Consider the following 21,590-nt stretch of genomic DNA (forward strand, 5'->3'; position numbering starts at 1 on the left):
ATTGGATACCCTCATTTGAAATTGTCATAGGAAACCTGGAAGATACTTAGTATTGTCCACAGATTTGACTAAGAGAGAAATTTGTATGTTTTTTAAAAATCCTGTGATCTCCCTGCTTTGCTTTCAAGATTTCCCCCACTAGTTCATCAGTCTCTTATATAGTTTCTTATTTCAGCTAAATATAATTTGTTTTCTGTGTTCAACCAAAACATAGCCACTATTGCTTCCTTCCTTTTTCCATACATTTCTTCTTCGACACAAATTGTTTTCCCACACTTTTCAAGTTTGAGCTTCTAGACTTCTAGTCTCTGTCAAAATACTGCTAAACTCTTACCGTCTCTGGGGATTTTCTTCTATTTGATAGCTGATTATTTATTCTTTACTTGCTGTTTTTAACAAACTTTATATTCATACCTTCAGTTGGATTGAAAATCCCTCGAATGATTCACTTTTGTACTATTTCTTGTAAGTCATCCTGGTGGTCCACACATCTGTACATAAAAATATTCTTCTCATACTATGCATTCAGTAAGCATACTGATAAAATTAAGCATATCAGAATAAGAAGATTTTTAAGTTATACACTGTTGCTTATGGTATTTTATGTATCTTAGATTATTGTTCTGCACATTCTTTTAATATTTCCATCTGCCTCTGTTATTATCTTCCCTGTATAAATAGTAACCTCCTTTATTGTGGAGAATGGCTCTGTCTCCTTTTTGTTTCGTATTAACCCCCATTATATCACGTACATTTTTTGAGATATAACATGTTAGCAATGGCCTTTTCAGCTCAGTTACTCTGTATGTTACATTATCAAGATTTTCTAAAATAAGATTTAAAATTATATATGAAACTTCAAAATAACTGTTGCCTCTAAACTCCAGGAGAGGGATTTGAAGTTCCACAAAGTACTATAAAGTAATTACAAACTTCAATCCCTTAGCAATTGCATTCTACATGGAAAGGTCTTAATTGGCATTCTGATTGGCATGGTTTGTAAGGACTGAATTTACTGTATATACTGAGTGAAGTGAAGGATGCCCTTAGTGGCTGAAGCTGCTGCCACAAATCCTGTCTGTTTCCAAACCCTGGCACCTAAATTACACTTACACTTAAGCCACAGAAATGGAATACATGCATTAGCACAGACGATCTTGCATCATGACATGCTAGGACCATAAGGAATTGTAGGGATTTTGCTGTCCTTATCCTCATTCTGTCCGGGAGGAAACTGAGGTCCAAGTTCATGTGGAATAGACAGCTTGGCAGAGGCCAGGTCTCTCAACTTTTCCTCCAATACCAGCTTGCCTGCACCCTGCCAGGATGCTGTATATGGAATATAATGTCATATTTTACTCCATAAAATCTTAGTAGGCAGAGATGCAAAATGCACACCAGGCTTTTCTTTGTACTTCTTGAAATTATGGATGGATTGAAAGCCAGGACTTGTGTTGCTTTGTTATTTAACATATGAATATGGGAGTGGGGAGACATGTACTGCAAGCATGTAATGACTGAAGATGTTCTAAATTATGGTAGTTAAGGAAAATAAACAAAAATACTCTTTTGTCGACATTAAATGACACATTTTTCTTAATAGAGCTAAATATTGTCAGCACAATTAAATTTTGCCTGTCTTGATTTTTTTTTTCCCCAGCTACATGTGGTCATTTGAAAAAGCGCACCTCAGCATGGTTCAGATAATCACAGGACAACTTGTTGAGTCCTTTGATGAAGAATTTAGGACTCTCTATGCCAGGTCCTGTGTCCCCAGCTCATTTGCACGGGAAGAGTCAGCAAGGGTGAAGTACAACAAAGTGCTCTGGGAGAATGGCACTTTCCAGCGTTCAGTGTCTTCCTTAGCTTCCATTTCCAGCCAAAGAAACCTTTTTGGTAGACAAGACAAAATTCATAAACTAGATTCTAGCTACTTCAAAAAGAGAGGGATATATACTCTCAATGAACATGACAAATATAGCATAAGAAATCATGCATACAGACCTCATTTTGTTCCCAACTTTAATGATCCAATCCATCAGCATCAAAACAGTCAGATAAATGAAAATTGGAAGAGGCATAGTTATGCTGGGGAACAGCCAGAAACAACACCATACCTGCTGCTTAACAGGGCTCTGAATCGAACCACTAATGCTCCCTGTAATTGGAAAAGGCCTTCAGATAGTCTCAGTGTGGCATCCTCATCACGGGGAGGCTATGCAGGCCACCAGAACACACCTGCCCAGAGTTTTGCTGACCGACTTGCCCAGAGGAAGACGACAAACCTTCCAGAAAGGAATTCCAACGTGCGGAGGTCTTTTAACGGGACAGATAATCATATTCGCTTTTTGCAACAACGCATGCCAACCCTTGAACATACCACCAAGTCATTCTTGCGTAACTGGAGAATTGAATCCTACTTAAATGATCATTCAGAAGCTTCCCCTGATTCCAATGGATCGGCTCTAGGTGACCGGTTTGAGGGCTACGAAGGTCCTGAGAATTTGAAAGCCAATACCGTTTATACTCACTCTCGGCTTCGTTCTTCTTTTGTGTTTAAACCCACTTTACCTGAGCAACAGGAAGTTAACAGTTGTACAACTGACTCCTCAAATTCAACAGTCATTGGTTCCCAGGGAAGTGACATGCCTAAAAAGATCCCAGACACCTCAACAGGCGCACAGCATCTGACAGACAAACCCTCGCAGGAATCAACCCCCAAGCTCCCGTTGCAGTCGGAGGCATCAAAAACGCACACCCTACAGGTTCCCGAAAGCCACCTGGCAGTTTTAACCCCAACTACAAATGGCCCTACGGACTCAAACAACTATTTATATACAACCTTGTCTGTAAATAAGCAGACAGAAAACCTAAAGAATCAACAAAATGAGAATCTGCTTAAAAGGCGAAGTTTCCCATTCGTTGACCACTCAAAAGCCAATTTAAATCATGGAAATAGTAAGCATTATGTGTATAGTACATTTACCAGGAATCCAATTAGACAACCAGAAAAACCTAAAGAGGATTTGTTAAAAAGTTCTAAAAGCATTCATAATGTGACCCATGCCATGGAAGAGGATGAGGAAGAGGAGGTTACCAAGAGAGACCCTCCGAGTGGCACTGCTATCAAGTCAATGTCCATTGCTGCTTTGCTTGATGTGAATAAAGAAGAACCCAACAAAGAACTCACTTCCAAGAAAGAAGTGAAGGGTTCCCCAAGTTTTTTGAAAAAGGGATCTCAGAAGTTAAGGTCATTACTTAACCTTACCCCAGAAAAGAAAGAAAATCTATCCAAAAATAAAGCACCTGCCTTTTATAGAATGTGTAGTAGTTCTGACACTTTAGTTTCTGAGGCTGAAGAGAATCAAAAACAAAAAAAATCAGAACCCAAAATTGATTCATCTCCTAGAAGAAAACATTCCTCTTCATCCAGCTCTCCAGGCAGCATCCACAAGGGTAAGGAAGATGTAGCAGTTTGTTCATCTCAGGGGATACATTCTTCACCTGATGAAAGTAACAAAACTATACCTTCTTCAGGTCCAGTAGAAAGCAAGTTCTTGGAAAGAGCAGGAGATGCATCTGCCCCGAGATTCAACACTGAGCAGATCCAGTACCAAGATTCGAAGGAGATTAAAGCAGTTATTGTTCCTGAACGAAAACCAGCTTCTTCTCCAAGACCAAAGCCCAATGATGAGCTTATAAGAACTCATTCAATTGACCGGCGTGTTTACAGTCGTTTTGAGCCATTTTGTAAGATTGAAAGCTCTAGTCAGCCAACAAGCAACATGCCAAATACCAGTACACACCACCCAGAAATGAAATCCTCAACTATGGGCAATAGTTATGGCAGGTCCAGCCCAATGCTTAATTACAACACTGGTGTTTACCACTCATATCAGCCAAATGAAAACAAGTTTCGAGGATTTATACAGAAGTTTGGAAGCTTCATACACAAAAATAAATGAAATACTGTAACTACAAATAGACTTTAAAATACAAAATGAATGTGGCTATAAATATTTGTCCAAAGAACATTGTAGATTTTTTTTGTAATATCCTAATAGATTTCTATGGGGGAGGAATTTTGGGTGTGAAGTATGTGTTTACCAACTTACTAATGTATAGTAAAGTTATTGCTCTGTGTGATAAATTTAGTTGTGCTTAATTACACTATAGATGGAATGTCTATAAATACATGATTTTTAAATGGTAATGGTAAGACAAATGTAATGAAATTGTTTTCTTCAGACTGAAGATCTTCTTAAGTCTTAAATGGAAACTTTGGTGGAGAGATGGTATGTGGATTTTAACCATTCATTGCAAATGCTTTCCTTATTAAAACAGATCATAACGCTGTCAACGGTCCTTTATAGTACGTCTTTATGGGGTTTTCATATCTTCAAATTATGAGAAAATAGGACAAAGCCTTTGTGGTTTTTAATTACCTTTAAATTCTACAAGATAACTTGTATTTTATTAATGTTTTATTAATTTTTCTGTGGAACTGGTTGGGCAGCAACAGTACAATTTAAACCATATAGCACAGCACATTTTTTATTTTATCTGAGGTGTTTGCAAAGTATCAGCCTCAGGTAGTTCAAGTACACCATAGAAATTTATTTTCAGGATGTGCTTATTTCCACTCTGGACAAAGGGAGCCTGTACTGCACTCCAGTCATCAGCTGCTGAACTTTTATTGTCATTCTTTCCTTCAAACTTATAGCAAGCCAGCAGGAATTTGGAAAACCTGAATTATTCCTCTCTTTTTTCTAATACAAAGAAGGTTTTAGGAAATGTAAACTTCTACATAAATTTTTATCTTAGATTAGTACGACAGTGCTTAGGTGTTTTGCTTGCGAAAGTCTTTGCTCTTTTTTATACTGTGTCAAATACACTCTGACTGCATAGTGTTTTCTTGAGAGAACCCTGATGAAAATGAGGAGAAGTGCTACCTGGCCTGGTTCTTCAATGACCTTGAGGCCTCACTGAAAGTTTTAAATCTTTCTATATCTTAATTTGATGATGATATGCAGTTCATAAGATACACTTTGCCTTTCTTAGAGTAATGAAATAAAAGCTCCATATCCATTACAGAGACATTAACTTGGCTTTACTTCATCCACAAAGAACAGAATTCAAGAAACAATGCATCGGGGCTTTCCTGGTGGCGCAGTGGTTGAGAGTCTGCCTACTGATGCAGGGGACACGGGTTCGAGCCCTGGTGTGGGAAGATCCCACGTGCCACGGAGCAACTGGGCCCCGTGAGCCACAATTGCTGAGCCGGCGCGTCTGGAGCTTGTGCTCCGCAACAGGGGAGGCCGCGATACTGAGAGGCCCGTGCACCGTGATGAAGAGTGGCCCCCATTTGCCGCAACTGGAGAAGGCCCTCACACAGAAACGAAGACCCAACACAGCCAATAATAAATAAATTAATTAATTTAAAAAAAAAAGAAACAATGCATCATTTGAAAAGTGGAAAGTGTTTCTATGAAACTTTTTTTTTTTAGTTCCCTGACCAGAGATTGAACCCATGCCCCCTGCAGCAGAGTCTTAACCACTGGACCACCAAGGAAATCCCCTATGACACTTTAAATATATCATTTAACACCTTCTAAGTTGCTATATGAGGCAGCATGTTGTTTTCAAAATTCAAGATTCAGTCAAATATTAATATCTATGTCATTACTAAGTAATAAAAATAATGACATTGAAATATCTATGTCATTAAAATAATTTTCCACAGTATTTTAAAACCATGATAAGAAACATGACAGGAAAATACACGACAGCAGAAGAAGAAAACCTAACATTCATAGACCAGGTCCTGAGCTAGAATCTAAAGTCCCCACGGCACTATTTTGCAGCTACCATTGTCCTCATTATTTACAGGTGATAATTGTGACACTGAGACTCATAGAGGTAATGCCCCAAACCACATCACCAGTGAGTCATGGTACTAAAGTGTCTATAACACTCTGTCACATCCTATTACCTCCCCAATGTGTTCAACACCTGCCTCACCCAAACTGTTGAGAATTAAATGAGACAACGTTTATATTTCCTGACTCAACAACAATCAACTAAGAAAGGTTTCTTTGTCTTTCTCTTTTGCTCTCTCTTTAAGAGTTGCAGAAATATACAACTAACTGTACAGCAATAGCATTTTATATACACAAATCCAGAATATAGTACTCAATTTCACATCATTCATAAAAGTAGGTTTTAAAACTCCTGTTATAACATAGGGAATTTCCAAGTACTACGACATGGGATTTGTTCGTTTTGGAAAGCTGAGTGTAAAAGATTGGAAAATTTGCACACTTCCTAATAATTTAACAACATAAAATAAACATTAAGAGTGAACAGTCATTTTTCACAGGAAAAGTAGCCAAATATATTTACAAAAAAATTTGAATTTTTTAAGAAAACGGCCTTTGGAATGTGTAGTTCCTTATAATCAAATAAGGAATTCATTTACAATAAGAAAAGTGTTTCTAATTGTTAGCGTTTTAAATTTGAGAGTCATCTGGCAATTGTATGATCTTCACAGATTAGTATCAGATTATTAAAAAGCATTAGAATTGAGGTTTAATGAGTGAGAGAGATTTTTCATTTTGCTCTTAGAAAAATTCACTTCTGTGATTCTGGACCATAGTCATTTACTGATTTATCAAAGGAGAATCTGGAGTTAACCAAACCAGATTGATTTTAATATTACCCATTCTTTGTTATAGTGAGATAAGGCATCTTTCAGAGTGAAGGGGCTAATGGGCTGTCGTTAGGCAGCTCTGAAATTGGAAGTCCTGAAATTTACAGCAATGCAACTGAAAATGCATAAAGCTGAAATTACATAAAGACTATAGAGTTTTAATCAGTTTAATTATATGCAAAAGCCTGTTGCCTTTTTGTACAACAGCTGCCATCATTTCTGGAAACACAGATAGCTTTTAAGTAGTTCCTGAGTTCCTCCTCTCCCTGGTAGAGTTGGAAGCCTAGGGCTTCATTCCATCCACCTGTGACGGGTAGCTTGGGCTTTTTCACGGCAGATTTATTCCCCTCTCCCTCTTTTCTTTTCTTATTTTCCTTCTATTTTTTTCCTCCAGAAATGTCTATATGTCAGCATCTATACACAGTAACTTTCCAAAGTTTCTGAGGCTGAGAAACTCCACAGGGTTAAGACTGAGCAAGCATACAATGCTTCAGATAATTTACTCAGGGTTTTGAATTTTCAACAGACACACCAAGCTTCATGGATGTAATCATTTCAAGCAATATATTTTCTTTTTCTCCCCATGTTAATTTTGGTGGAAAGATAATGTCACTTAGATGCAATTTTATATTAAAATTTGGTAAGGCAATTTTTACTCTCTACATAGGACATTAGTTTGTAAGCAGAAACTCAGAAAATTAGGTACGATTTCAAAGTAGTTCTTGACAGTTTCAGAATAGTTTAAGTGCCTATATCCTGAACACACTGCTGTCCCTCTGTTTCAGGGATTGGGATTGGCCACAATTCTGATGCGATGTGTTGAGGTCTGGGTATATGGTGGCCATCTACATTTGTGGAAGTAAATATCTTATTTAATCTAGATGGCATCTAGTGTGACCCAGATGAGGTTGAACTATGGCTGCACTCAACTATAACTTTACTCAAGATTTTCCAATTATTCAACTGTTATCCCACAGATATTTGTCTTTTGTGGATATCTGTTGATTCTTAACGTGCCTATGGCTAAGAGATATAAATTAGAATCATTGTTTTACATAATGTGTGACCTATGTGTGATGCTGTTTTTTTTTAAAAAAAGTTTATCATAAGATTCATTTGGTTCTAGAATATTTAAAAAGAAAAAGATGAAATTATAAACCAAAGAGAGTCAACTTTTATATACGTGCAATGTTAGCAAATATTCTTCCAAATTCACTTTTGTTACTAGATTTAATAAGTGAATATTAAATAATTTTGTACAAAATCTATGCATCAAGTTGTTTATTTTTTATCTTCATACCCTGGATTTCACCACTGACACTGATGTTTTTCACTTAGTTATTATATAATGAATTTAGATTTTTACACATTTTAAAATATTTCTCCATAAATTTTGAAATAATCTGTTAAACGCTTAACTTTTTTGGATTAACAATTACATTTCATTTAATAATTTATCCACATTTGATATCCAGTGACGGTATTCTTCCCTTAACAGTATCACATACACTCATTCTCTTTCTATTTCTACTGGAATATAGTAGTTATTTTAAATAACTTGTGACTTTGAAAAACAGAGACTATTTTGTTAAAATATTGATAGCTGACTTTTTTAGAATTTTGTAATGTTTAGTTTGAGTAAAATATTCTGAACGTGCATTTGTATTACATCAGTTAGTGACATTATACAACCTGGAATCTGAAAGTTACTTATAACTCAAAATGCATTTTCCTTAGGGAAAAAAAAATGTCCCTTATATCACAGATTAAGATGCCATTGAATTAAATACTGGCCTTTTAAAGGCAAATGTGATTTTTAAGTAGGTAACAAAAATTTTAAATAGTTAAGTAAAAACAAACTTTGACTTTTTTTTACATTCACCATAAGTGTCGCTGTTTAAGAAAATTCTGGTTCAATGGGATAGTATGAGACATAGATGAGGTTTTACTTTTGTGGCCATCCTAAAGGAAACTTTTGAATAGGCTCAGTTGATTTGAGGAGCCAAAGACCATCCTGAGGTAATTGAACTAGAAAAAAACAGAACGATCTTAAAAGAATTAAGTTTGTATCCTGCCTGAGGAAAAGAATTACCTGAGGTAGGATTACCTGAGCTGAAAACATTAAAAACAGAAAAGAGAAATATACAGAGGAATACTCTTGAGCTAACAAAGAAAAGTATAACACGTCTGATTGGGCATTTCTCCCATAACTGTTTCAATAATCTAGCTCATTTATTTATTCACCACTCATACTGGGAACCTACTTTGTTCCAGGTATGCAGGTTACAGTAGACTTTATGTAAGAAGAAAGAATGTCTGGATCATCAGGAGGTGCAGCAAGTTTTCATGAGTGTTTTAAGAAACACTGTTTGTGCTTGATTTCTTTCATATTAAATGAAAATGGTAATATTTTGTACTTCATAGGAGTATGTAAATATCTAACACATCTACTTTGTAATTTGGTCCCCTCGAAAGAAGAGCACAGGTAAATATCAGCATAATACGATTAACATTCCACTAGCATTGCTTTGAATACTTTTTACTTGGATAAAGTCAGTAATAACTTTTAATTTCTTAGTAGTTCTCTCCAGTGAACCCCAAATTTGACAAAGTCCAATAAAATGAGTTATGCCTGTCTACAATCACAAGCACTGAAATTGAAACTGTGATTAAAAATCTTCCAACAAACAAAAGCCCAGGACCAGATGGCTTCACAGGAGAATTCTATCCAACATTTAGAGAAAAGCTAACACCTATCCTTCTCAAACTCTTCCAAAATACAGCAGAAGGAGGAACACTCCCAAACTCATTCTATGAGGCCACCATCACCCTGATACCAAAACCAGACAAAGTTGTCACAAAAAAAGAAAACTACAGGCCAATATCACTGATGAACATAGATGTAAAAATCCTCAACAAAATACTAGCAAACAGAATCCAACAGCACATTAAAAGGATCATACACAATGATTAAGTGGGATTTATCCAGGGGATGCAAGATACTTCAATATATGCAAATTAATCATTTTGATACACCACATTAACAAATTAAAGAATAAAAGTCATATGATCATCTCAATAGATGCAGAAAAAGCTTTAGACAAAATTCAACACCCATTTATGATAAAAACTCGCCAGAAAGTAGGCATAGAAGGATCTTACCTCAACATAGTAAAGGCCATATATCACAAAAAAAAAAAATAAATAAATAAAAAAAAATAAAAAGAAATACCTGTTCTCAGTCAGGAAAACGATTTTATGATGTCATGAATTGTCTTTCCTAGGTTGCCTTAGCTTTATCCATGGCCTGCCTTAATCTTCATCTGTTTAGACCAATTCTAGAAAAATTTTCTACAGCAGACTTCGTGACAAGAACCATGTGTCAGAATTAGAGCAACATCAAGAAGATACGATGTTTAAGATGCTGGGCGATTTATGAGGTGGTTACTAATTAATGTGGAATATAGAAAACTCTTAGAGGGAGCGTTGGACAGGGGGAGACTAACATATGAAAAATTATTCCACTGTGTAACAGAGTGTTTGCCATTACCCACTATCAAAACAAATAAATTTAGTGGTCCATAATTATGTTTTTAAAAATAGAATAGGAGAGACTAGAATAGAAAATATCAGAGTGCCTCACAAATAGCAAGAACAAATATTTGATGTCACTTTAATTGTTCACAATTGTGGAGGCATTGGTCACGATGGAAAATGTATTTTTTTTAACTTATTGAGAAAATTTCAAACATATACACACCTGGACAAATATTTTAATGAATATCCATCACCCATCAACTCATGGATATATGTATCATCCACACTCTTAACTGTTTCACCATTTCATATTACTTTGAAGCAATATCAGATGTCACTTCTGTGTTTTCATTATGTATCACTAAAAGTTAAGGATGTTTTCTAAATATCCTTAATATTTAAGGATATTTTCTATAATGCCTTTATCAGTTATTCCTTAATATCATCAAAGATCCGAAATGTGTTTCTTTGTGTCATTCATGATCACCATCTGCATTTCCTTTAGAAGACGTAATGTCCCTAACACTACACGTGGGGAATTGACTCAGTATTAGGTGTGGGAAATTTATGACATCATTTCTGAATTAGTTTTTGATAGGGATGTAAAGTAGAATTCACCGGGCTGCTTATAAATGTAGAGTCAAATTTTCCTTCATTCTGCAAGTAAAAAGAGAAGAGAAAATGGTATCTTTCCAGATTTTTCATCCTCCCTAAAATGTGTATCTCCTGAACAATTTACTACTCACTGATTTGTTGACCTTATCCTAACATCATTAAGATCATTATTTATGGATGTAATTACTATGGATGTTGCCTTGGATTTATTTAAGTAGTCATTCACTGAAATTAAATGTCTATTATTTGCTGGATACCTATGGTGTACGCACAGTCTTCTCCTTCCAGAAACATAATTTAGTGATCGAGTCACAAATAAACAATTAATATCCCATGTGAAAAGCCACAGTGGAGTCTCTTAATGCTAGTAAGATAAAGTGGAGGATCTACTCTAGGCAGAGGAAAAGCATATACAAAGATAGAAATGTATAAAAGGTGTGGTGTTTTTCTAAAACAATGGAGAGGTTTGTGTGGTTTGATTTTAGCGTTTATGGGGGTGCAAAGAAGAAACAGTAAATGTCAGAAAAGAAGCTTTAGAGCCAAATTATAAGGCATCCTATGTGCCAAGCTAAAGTCTAGACTGTATCTTGGAAGCAGTGAGAAATCTTTGAAGGCTCTTGAGCTTGGAATGACCTTTAAAATTGTTTTTGTAAAAATTAATCTTAGGAAGTGCTACTAAAAATGGATGAGGAGGAAACGTGGAGATCCAGAGTCCAACTAGGAAGCTACTGTGGAAATCTAAGAAATTTTTAATGGGTGACGAACAAATGCAGTGGGCTTAGGGGATGAAGAAGAGGGAACAAAATTGAAAAGGTTTTGGAATTAGAATAAAATAGTTGATAACTAAAAATATGATTTTTCTTAAAGGAAAGAGATGAGTTTTGATCATTTGAGTCTTTTAGCTTGGAAGGCTGCAGAGTTTCCTTACCTGAGGTAAGGTATATAGAAGAAGGGGCAGGCGTGGTGTGTGGTGGTGTGTGGAGGGAAGGATGCTGAGTCATTTGTAGTTGTTATGTTTCAGACACTAAGTTGTAGGCAGCCATTAATGGTGTATATCTGGGGCTCAGGGGAGAAGAGTCAGATAGTTGTGGAAGTAATCTGCATTGAAGTGGATAATCGAAGTGGATAATTACACTGAGTAAGATTGTCCAGGGACAGGTAGAAAAGAGAAGAGAAAAGAAATCAAGAGAAGAGAGAGAGGAAAGAAGAGCAAATGGCAGTGATTTTAGCCTTAATTTTTTTCACCAGTGACCACAAAACAAATGAATCTCCCCTGCTGAAAATATGTTTATCTTGCTGTTTATTGCATGTTTTAAATAGTCGACGAGAGTTTTCCTGAGCACTTTCCTGGAAACCCCTTATTTAAATCCAAGATTCTGTCTGTGTATCTTAAATACTTCCTCCACATTTATGATGAGGATATAAATGTGTATAATACACACCAAAATTTCTCAAGATGGTAGCAACCAGAAAACTGCCTTAGGCTAAATGTAACAACAAAAGAAGGCTTTGATGACTTCCTAAGTATGTCATCTCTTGAATTTCTCTTTATCCAGATGGTTTTTCATGATAGAAACACAAACTCAGTGGTGAAGCATTTTCACAAAGGATCTCTTCTGTCCTGATATTATTTGCCAAGTAAAGTCATTATATTTCAAAATATAAGCAGACATGGACCGAGTAACTATAGCAGAATTGTAAAAGAAAGATCTGCCTAGAGCTATAAACTAGAATCGCTTCTAATGAGGCATGGGGAGAGTGTAGCTACTCCAGCTGGAAAGAGGAGAGGAAGGTAGAACTTAGAATATTGGAGGTGTAACAAGGGACCACAACAGATAATCCAACACAGAACTCAGTGTTTTGTGGTACTAACAAGGAGTATGATGAGGCCCCCATAGGTTGGTATGTGAACCATATAAAGCATATAAACTGCTGATTTAACTGGGAGTAGTTGGCATAGAGAGTTATGGCTAGCTAAGGGGGCTCCTCCATAGAAATTTCCAGCAACTTTGGGACTTATTAAAACAACTAAGTTCCTCTAAAACTGGAGATATTTGGTGGGTATCCAAGCAAAACTCTGGATTCAGAGAACAAAATAGGAAAACAGTGGCTGGGTCTGAGAAATTAGGATTTAGGGGAGTGAAATTTTAGTGTTTGAATTCTGTGTTTTATTCCTTGTGCCTTCTAGGGTTCTTTGATAAAGAAGTACCTGACATGCTGGCCTTGGTTTTGTACCACACTCAGGGCTCGGCTAAGAAGTAGGGCTAAGGCTTACATCCAGGGGGATGTTGTTTGCTTCCCACAGTCCTCCTGCCTCTCTTTCCCCCCCTTTCCTGCCCCACCATGTTTCATCCTCATACAAGCACACAGTTTTTTGCATGCTGGTGAAAAGTGGCCTGTTTATTGGCTTCATCTCTGATTAGTCTTCTTACTAATCAATGCAGCCTTTAAGAGCAGCTAATAAGAAGGGGGGTCAGAAGAACATGCTAGGGTGGACATTCTGTCCTCTGGGATAAGAGGTGGAAATATAAGAAGAGGTGCATAAATATTAAACTGTTTTCCAGAAATAGGGAAATGATTTGATAACCAGATAAAGTAGAACTAGCCAGTAGGGTGAGTCAGATTGGCAATGAGCATCATGACACTGACCCTCAAAGGGAGGGTCTGGAGTTAGCTGAATATCACTGACCAGAATCAAGATCCATCTTAAAGACCAAAATGAAGCTGAGCTTGAGCTTGTTAAAGAGAGAATGGGGAGGAGGCATGGCGGCGTACAAAATGTTCCCTAATTGAGTCAAAGGCGTAACATAACTAGACAGGACTTGAAAGGCTCTAGAAAAGGCATCAATGGCAAACATTCTACTTAAACTAATGATTTTTGTTTGCTCCAGACTTCTTGGCACATATGTCAAATTGCTCCCGTTTGTGAGGAATTGATTTAGACAAGAGATGCTCAAATGTTCATGTGCATCTAAATCTCTTAGAGAGTTCATGAAAACATAGATGTCTGGATTTTACCCCTAGAGTTTCTACATTAGTAGGTCTGGAGGGGGGCCTAAAATGTGCATTTCTGAGTCCCCATATGATGTTCCTGCTGCTAGCCTAGGGATAGAAATATGAGAACCACTGAAGCTAAATTTCTGTGCTTCTAAGAAGATTCTTAAGCCTCAGTAATTTCAGGGACGTTTACACTGCCAGAATTTAATGTTGAAATCACAACATTTAACTATAGCATATTCTACCAAAATAAAATATTAAAACTTGTTTCTTTAGGATTGGTTTGCCTCCTTCACCTCAGTGCACACACATGCTCACACGCTTTCTAGGACCTATGTTTGATGAATGACATTATGTTAGAGAGAAATCATGCTTGCTCCATCTTTAAGCTTAAATAGTTTTCCACTAAAATGGTTCTCTCTTCAACCTGTTGAAAATTAGTTAATATTCACCTAAGCCAAATTTGTAGGTTTGCTTGCTCAGCTCTTAAGAGATACTTTTATCTGTATATATTAGAAGGGGAGAGGAATCGGATCTACACTACTTTGCCTTATTGGGACAAATGTTATTTGTATATTATTTTTAATAAAAAATTTGGAATTATGTAATCTATATCATTTATAGGTCATCAACATATAATTTATTTTGCCATTTGAGAAAGAAAACTTTTTCTGTTTTGCTATATTCAATAACAAGGGAGCTCATTTGCTATTGCTATGGAGTTCTGTGACTGTGATCATTTTGATCTGACTACCTTACAGAAAGAAAGACATCATTAAATAGCCTGGTTGTCTATATAAATAAATAAATAAATAAATAAATAAATAAATAAATAAATAAATAAATATTATATATAATGGTGTGTTGATGCCATTATAAGACATTATAAGACTTAACACTAGATAAGAACTAGATTTTTAAAATATACTGTTGGTTTATATATTCTATTCAGGTTAAATTTAAATAAGGAATGAATTATTGATATAAAATACACTTGAATACATCTTGCTATTTAGAGCTAGATAAAAAATTAAAATAAAAGTAGAAAAGCCATAAAATTGGTGATTCTGTGCTTTGTTAAGTATGGAGAGAGAGTACTGAAGACTCATGAGCTTGGCAGAGTGCGTTTTATTTAATGCATCCTGAATGGACAAATATTAGCTTACTGAAGTCCAGTTAATTCAAACCTTATCAACATTAATTATTCATTCAAAAATGTCTGCCCCAGAGGTCAAGAGATCCATAATAGGGACAACTGCACAGTAGATCAACACTAATTCTAATAGTATTAATAGCTAGTATTTATTGAGTGCTTATAATGTGTGGGGATTTTAAATGCATTATTTCAACTGATCCTCACAGAAATTTTTGTGCTAAATTCTACTATCATCCCTCTTTACCCAATGTGGAAACTGAAGCTTACAGGACTTTCTTAATGATCTCAAAGGACAAGAAGCTAGTAAATGGTAGAATCAGAATTTGAACTGAAACAATTAGCTTTCAAAGCCTATGAAAGAAAAATATACTATGTTTCAGAACTGACTCATCTGTCACTAGATGAATTGATTATGGTTCAAAACTCATTGCATGTCAATTAGTGTCTGAACCACAAAGTCTGTTCAGGCCAGATTTAGGCCATCAATTAGAATAAAGAATCATGCTTATCTATCAGCTTCAGCAAAATTAATTCAGGGCACTTAGAATACAAAATATTATGGTTTCTAGAATAATGCTCTACCTATACTAAATGTTTAGTAAGTATTAGAGACAAAGAAGAAAGAGATGAACAGGCTTGGATGCTGTGACTGGACCTAGAAGGAAGATAATACTAAAAACTCTACTCAGATTGGGCACTCTCTCCAACTCTCCTAATATGGTATCTTGTACCTTCCTTGCATGGGAATTGCAAGTACTTTTCAGGTCTAATCTTCCTTCTCTCTGGAGTTCACCTTTCTTCTTATTTACCTTCTCATAAAAATAAGTTCTCCTCTCCACTTCATATTTATCTAATATTTGTCTTTGCAAATGATGAAAGCAAATCAGACATTAAAAGTGGACAGATTTTCATTAGTTTAACGCAAGAAACTGTGTAGCACATAAAATTCTCTCCGTGCCTGTCAAACAAAAGCACACATCTTTCCTCATAATGTACTTTTCCACAAGTACATATTTTATTCAATTTAAATCAATGATTTTTCATTAATCCCCTATAGCAGTAAATGCAAATACCTTTTTAAGATTCAGTACCTGACTTCAAAGAGTTTACAATATATGGAACCAGCAGAATGACTCAAGTAAATAGAGTGATAATAAAAGCACAAAAGAGGCATGCAGAAAAGTATTAAGAAGACTCAGAAGAGAGGGGAAGTATAATGAGGCAAAGACTCACATGCTTTACTTACTATATAAAGATAGCTTAATTTTGAAACATTTTGTCCAGAAAATGAGATAAAGATACTAAAAGTAAGCACAGTTTAGGAATATGTATTTATTTTATTTTTTCTTATTTAAAAAACTTTAGTTTTTTAGAGTAGTTTTAGGTTTATAACATTAAAAATTAGAGATTTCTTTTTTAATTTTTATTTTATATTGCAGTATAGTTGATTAACAATGTGGTGTTAGTTTCAGGTGTACAGCAAAGTGATTCAGTTATACATATATATGTATCTATTCTTTTTTAAATTATTTTCCCATTTAGGTTATTACAGAGTATTGAGCAGAGTTCCTGTGCTATACAGTAGGTATATCTAGTTGGTTATCTATTTTATAGTAGTGTATACAAAAGTTACAGAGATTTCTCACATACTCCCTGCCCTCACACGTGCATATCCTCCCCCATTATCAACATCACTCACCAGTTTGTTTTTTTACCAAGGATGAACCTACATTGACATCCACCCGAATTCCATCCCATTAGGGTTCACTCTTGGTGTTGCACACTCTATGGGATTGGATAAAAGAATAATGATATATATCAAACATTATAATATCATCAGAGTATGTTACTGACCTAAATATCCTTTGTCCTTTACCTATTCATCTCTACTGTCTCACCACCATCACTGCAAACACTAATCTTTTTTGCTGTCTCCATAGTTTTGCCTTTCCCAGAATGCCATTTTGTTGGAATTATACAGTATGTAGCATTTTCAGATTGGCTTCTTTCACTTGATAATAAGCATTTAAGCTTCTCTGTGTCTTTTCATGGCTTTGATAGTTCATTTCATTTTAGCACTAAATAAAATTCAATTTCCTGGATGTACTGTAGTTTATTTAACTTAACCATTCACAAACTGAAGGATATCTTGGTAGCCTCCAAGTTTTGGCAACGATGAATAAAGCTTCTATAAACATTCATGTGCAAGTTTTTGTGTGGACATAAGTTTTCAACTCCTTGGGGTAAACACCAAGGGGTGCAAAGCCTGGATTATATGGAAAAAGTAAGTTTAATTTTGTAAGAAAATGCCAAACTGTCTTCCAAAGTGACTGTACCATTTTGCATCCTCATCAGCATTTGGTTTTGCCAGTGTTCTGGATTTTGCCCTTTCTAATAGGAGTGTAGTGGTACAGCATTTTGTTTTAATTTGAATATCAGTTTTATTGATCTTTTCAAAGAACCAGCTTTGGTTTTGTTGATTTTTCTCTATTGATTTCATGTTGTCAATTTCATTGATTTTCTGTATTCAATTTCATTGATTTCTGCTCTCATTCTTATGATTTCTTATCTTCTTATGATTTCTTGTCTTCAGCTTACTTTGCATTTAATTTGTTCTTCTTTCTCTAGTTTCCAATGATGGAAACTAGATGATTGATTTTTGATCTTTTTTCTTCTCTAATAATATATGCATTTAATGTTATAAATTTCCCTCTAAGCACTGTTTTTGCTGTATCCCACAAATTTTGATAAGTTCTGTTTTCATTTTATTTTAGTTTAAATATTTTAAAATTTCTCTTAGGATTTCTTCTCTGATGCATGTGTTATTTAGAAGTGTACTGTTTGATCTTGAAATGTTTGGGGATTTTCCAATTATCTTTCTGTTATTGATTTCTAGTTTAGTTCATTGTGGTCTGAGAGCAGACATTGTACAATTTCTCTTTTAAATTTGTTAAGATGTGGTTTACAGCCCAGAATGTGGTCTATCTTGGTGAATGTTTCATGTGAGCTTGATAAAAATGTGTATTCTGCTGTTGTTGGATAAAGTAATCTATAAATGTCAATTATATTCAGTTAATCTATGATGTCGTTGTTTACCTATGTCCTTACTGATTTTCTGCCTGCTGAATCTGCCTGTTTCTGATCTGTGTTGAAGTCTCAAGTTATGATAGTGGATTCATCTGTTTATCCTTGCAATTCTACCAGTTTTTTAAAATATTTACTTATTTATTTATTTTATTTTTGGTTGTGTAGGGTCCCAGCTCTGGCACATGGGATCTTCATTGGGATCTTTGTTACGGTATGTGGGATCCTCCACTGAGGTGCACAGGCTTCTCTCTAGTTGTGGCACACGGGCTCTCTAGTTGTGGCCCACGTTCTCAGTAGTTGCAGCATGTGGACTTAGTAGCCCTGCAGCATGTGGGATCTTAGTTCTCCTACCAGGGATCTAACCCACGTCCCCTGCATTGGAAGGCGGATTCTCATCCCCAGGACCACCAGGGAAGTCCCCTATCAGTTTTTGTCTGGCGTAGTTTGATTCTCCGTTGTTAGGTGCATACACATTAAGAATTTGTTTTCTTGGATAACTGACTTCTTTAACATCATGTAATGCCTTTCTTTATCCCTGAAAACTTTCCTTACTTTGAAGTCTGTTCTGTCTTAAAATTAATATAGCTACTTCTACTTTCTTTTGATTTGTGTTAACATGGTGTATTTCTCTCCATGCATTTATTTCTAATCTATATGTTTCTTTGTATTTAAAGGGAGTTTCTAGTAGATAACGTATAGTTGGGTCATTTTTTTTTTGATTCACTCTGACAATCTCTGTCTTTTAATTGATCCACTTAGAGCATTTATATTCAAAGTGGTTATTGATACAGTTGGACTAATATCTACCATATTTACCACTATTTTCTCTTTGTTGCCCTTATTCTTTGTTCCTATTTTTGTCTTTCACTCTTTTTTCTTTTTTTTTTTTTGGCTGTGCCACACAGCTTGCAGGATCTTAGTTCCCTGACCAGGGATTGAACCTGGGCCTGGCAATAAAAGCACTGAGTCCTAACCACTGTACTTCCAGGGAATTCCCCTCCCTTTTGTGGTTTTAATGTAGCATTTTATATTATTGCATTTTCTCTCATTTCTTAGCATATCAATTATACTTCTTTTCTTCCTTTTTTTTTGGTGGTTGCCCTAGAGTTTACAAAATTCCTTTACAACTAACTAGTTCAAATCCACTTTCAAACAACATTATATCACTTCACATGTAGTGTGAATACCTTATAATAACAAAATAATTCTAATTCCTTCCTCTTGTCCTTTGTACAATTGCTGTCATTCATTTCACATATATATCGACATATATGTGCATCTGTAATTGAATACATTATTGCTATTATTTTGAACAAACTGCTATCTGTTAGATCAATTAAGAATAAGAAAAATATTTGTATTATACTTTTACTTATTCTTTCTTTGATACTCTTCCTTTTTTATGTAGACCGAAGTTTCTGACTTATTATTTTTTCTTCTCTCTGAAGAACTTCTTTTAAGGTTTGCAAGGCAAGGCAGGCCTACTGGCAACAGATTCCGTCAAGGTTTTTTTTTGTTTGTTTGTTTGAGGAAATCTTTATTCTCTTCACTTTTAAAGGATAATTTCACAGGGAACAGAATTCTAGTCTCCTGAGGTTTCTCCTCTCAACACTTTAATTATTTCAGTCCACTCTCTTCTTGTTTGCATAGTTTCTGAGGTAAAATTGGATGTAATTCTTATCTTTATTCCTCTGTAGATAAGGTGTTGTTTTTTTTTTTTTCTGGCTTTTTATCAGAATTTTTTCTTTAACTTTGATTTTCTCTAGTTTGAAAATGATATACTGAGGTGTAGTTTTATTGGCATTTCTTCTGCTTGGTGTTTTTTCTGAGCTTCCTGGATCTATGGTTGGGTTTCTGACATTAATTTTGGCAAATTCCCAGTAATCATTGTTTCAAATATTTCTTCTGTTTCTTCCTCTCATTATTCTCCTTCTGGTAATCTCATTATGCATACGTTATACTTTTTGTAGTTGTTCCACAGTCCTTGGATATTTTGCTTTCTTTTTTATAATCTTTATTTTCTTTGCTTTTCAGCTTTCTAGGATTCTATTGATAGATCCTCTAGCTGAGAGATACCTTCCTCAGCTTTTTCCTGTCTGCTAATAATCCCCTCAGAGGCATTCTTGTCTTCTGTTAGTGTTTTTTTTATTTCCAGCATTTCTTTTTGATTCTTTTATAGGATTTACATCTCCCTGTTTACATTGCCCGTCTGTTCTTGCATATTGTGCACTTTATCCATTACAGCCCTGAGCATATTAATCATGGTTATTTTAAATGCTCAGTCTGATAGTTCCAACAACCCTGTCATGTCTGGTTATGATGCTTGCTCAGTTTCTTCAAACTGTGTTTTTTGCCTTTTGTACACCTTGCAATTTTTTATTTTCTTGATAAGGGACATAATGCACTGGGTAAAAGGAAGTGCTGTAAATAGACCTTTAGTAACATGGTGTTAAGTTGTAGGGAAGGGAAATAGTCTATAGTCCTGTGATCAGGTCTGAGTGTTTTAGTTAGAATGTACCTCGGGACTGTAAACTTCATAAGTGTTTCTCAGTTTTTCTCTCCCCCGAAGGTGAGACAGGATGGCTAGAGTGGGCTGGATTTGGGTAAATCCCTTACACAAGTTTTTTAGGCTCTCATAATACCCCAGGAGGTTGGGCTCCTGACCTCATTTGCCCTGAGGGCAACCTTGTTAAGAAGAACAGAGTGCTCTGGAGTATTTCTAAATGGTTCATTTTCCACTCTCCCTGTGGGAATCTGGCTGAGCTCCTCTAGGAAAATCTTCCAATATTGTCAGGTCTCCCCTGTGACTGGGTGCCCCTAGAATTTTTAACTCTCACAGGTGTCCACACTGAGGCTTCAGCAAGTCTTCAATTCCAGTTCAGGTTTTCCTACTCGGGCCCTAGTTGCCATGGTGATCTCTGCTCCCCTGAGGCATGGCTTCTTCACATGGGGTGCACCTGTGTGTGTCTCTAACCTTAGGGGCAGTGGTTTTTCCAGCATCTTCCCCTTATTGTTCAAGAGAGTTTGTGACTTTATCCTTTTTTAAAAAGTTATTTATTTTTTAAATTTTTTATTGGAGTAGAGTTGATTTACAAGGTTGTGTTAGTTTCTGCTATACAACAAAGTGAATCAGTTATCCATATACATATATCCACTCTTTTTTAGATTCTTTTCCCATATAGGTCATTACAGAGTATTGAGTAGTATTCCCTGTGTTATACAGTAGGTCCATGCTGGTTATCTATTTTATATATAGTATTGTGTATATGTCAGTCTTAATCTCCCAATTTAATCCCTCCCCATCTCACCCCCATCAATCGATGAAGATTTTTAACTGTTTTTAGGATGGAGTGGCAACTTCTAAGCTTCTTGCAAATGAAATTGGAAGTAGGACGCACAGCTTTAATTTTTAGAATATTACTTTACCCGTTATAATTTTCTAATACATATGTCTTTTCTTCTTACCTAGAAAAAAAAAAAGGCCTTGTC

The 21,590-nt window shown here is 35.6% G+C and overlaps 1 protein-coding gene across 2 annotated transcripts in view; it reads left to right on the forward strand.

Annotated features, from left to right (window-relative positions):
• Window positions 1-4,360, forward strand: part of FAM83B (family with sequence similarity 83 member B) — an 82,736-nt gene extending 78,376 nt beyond the window's left edge. For both annotated transcript variants that reach the window (XM_082414294.1, XM_082414293.1), the window contains exon 5: window positions 1,661-4,360. In XM_082414294.1, coding sequence (XP_082270420.1) covers window positions 1,661-3,965 — 2,305 coding nt within the window. In that variant the 3' untranslated portion in view covers window positions 3,966-4,360. The remainder of the gene's footprint in view (window positions 1-1,660) is intronic.
• The last annotated feature ends 17,230 nt before the right edge of the window (window positions 4,361-21,590 follow it).

The sequence above is a fragment of the Balaenoptera physalus genome (assembly GCF_965194825.1).
Source record: "Balaenoptera physalus genome assembly, chromosome: 11".
In the NCBI taxonomy this organism is placed as follows: Eukaryota; Metazoa; Chordata; class Mammalia; order Artiodactyla; family Balaenopteridae; genus Balaenoptera; species Balaenoptera physalus.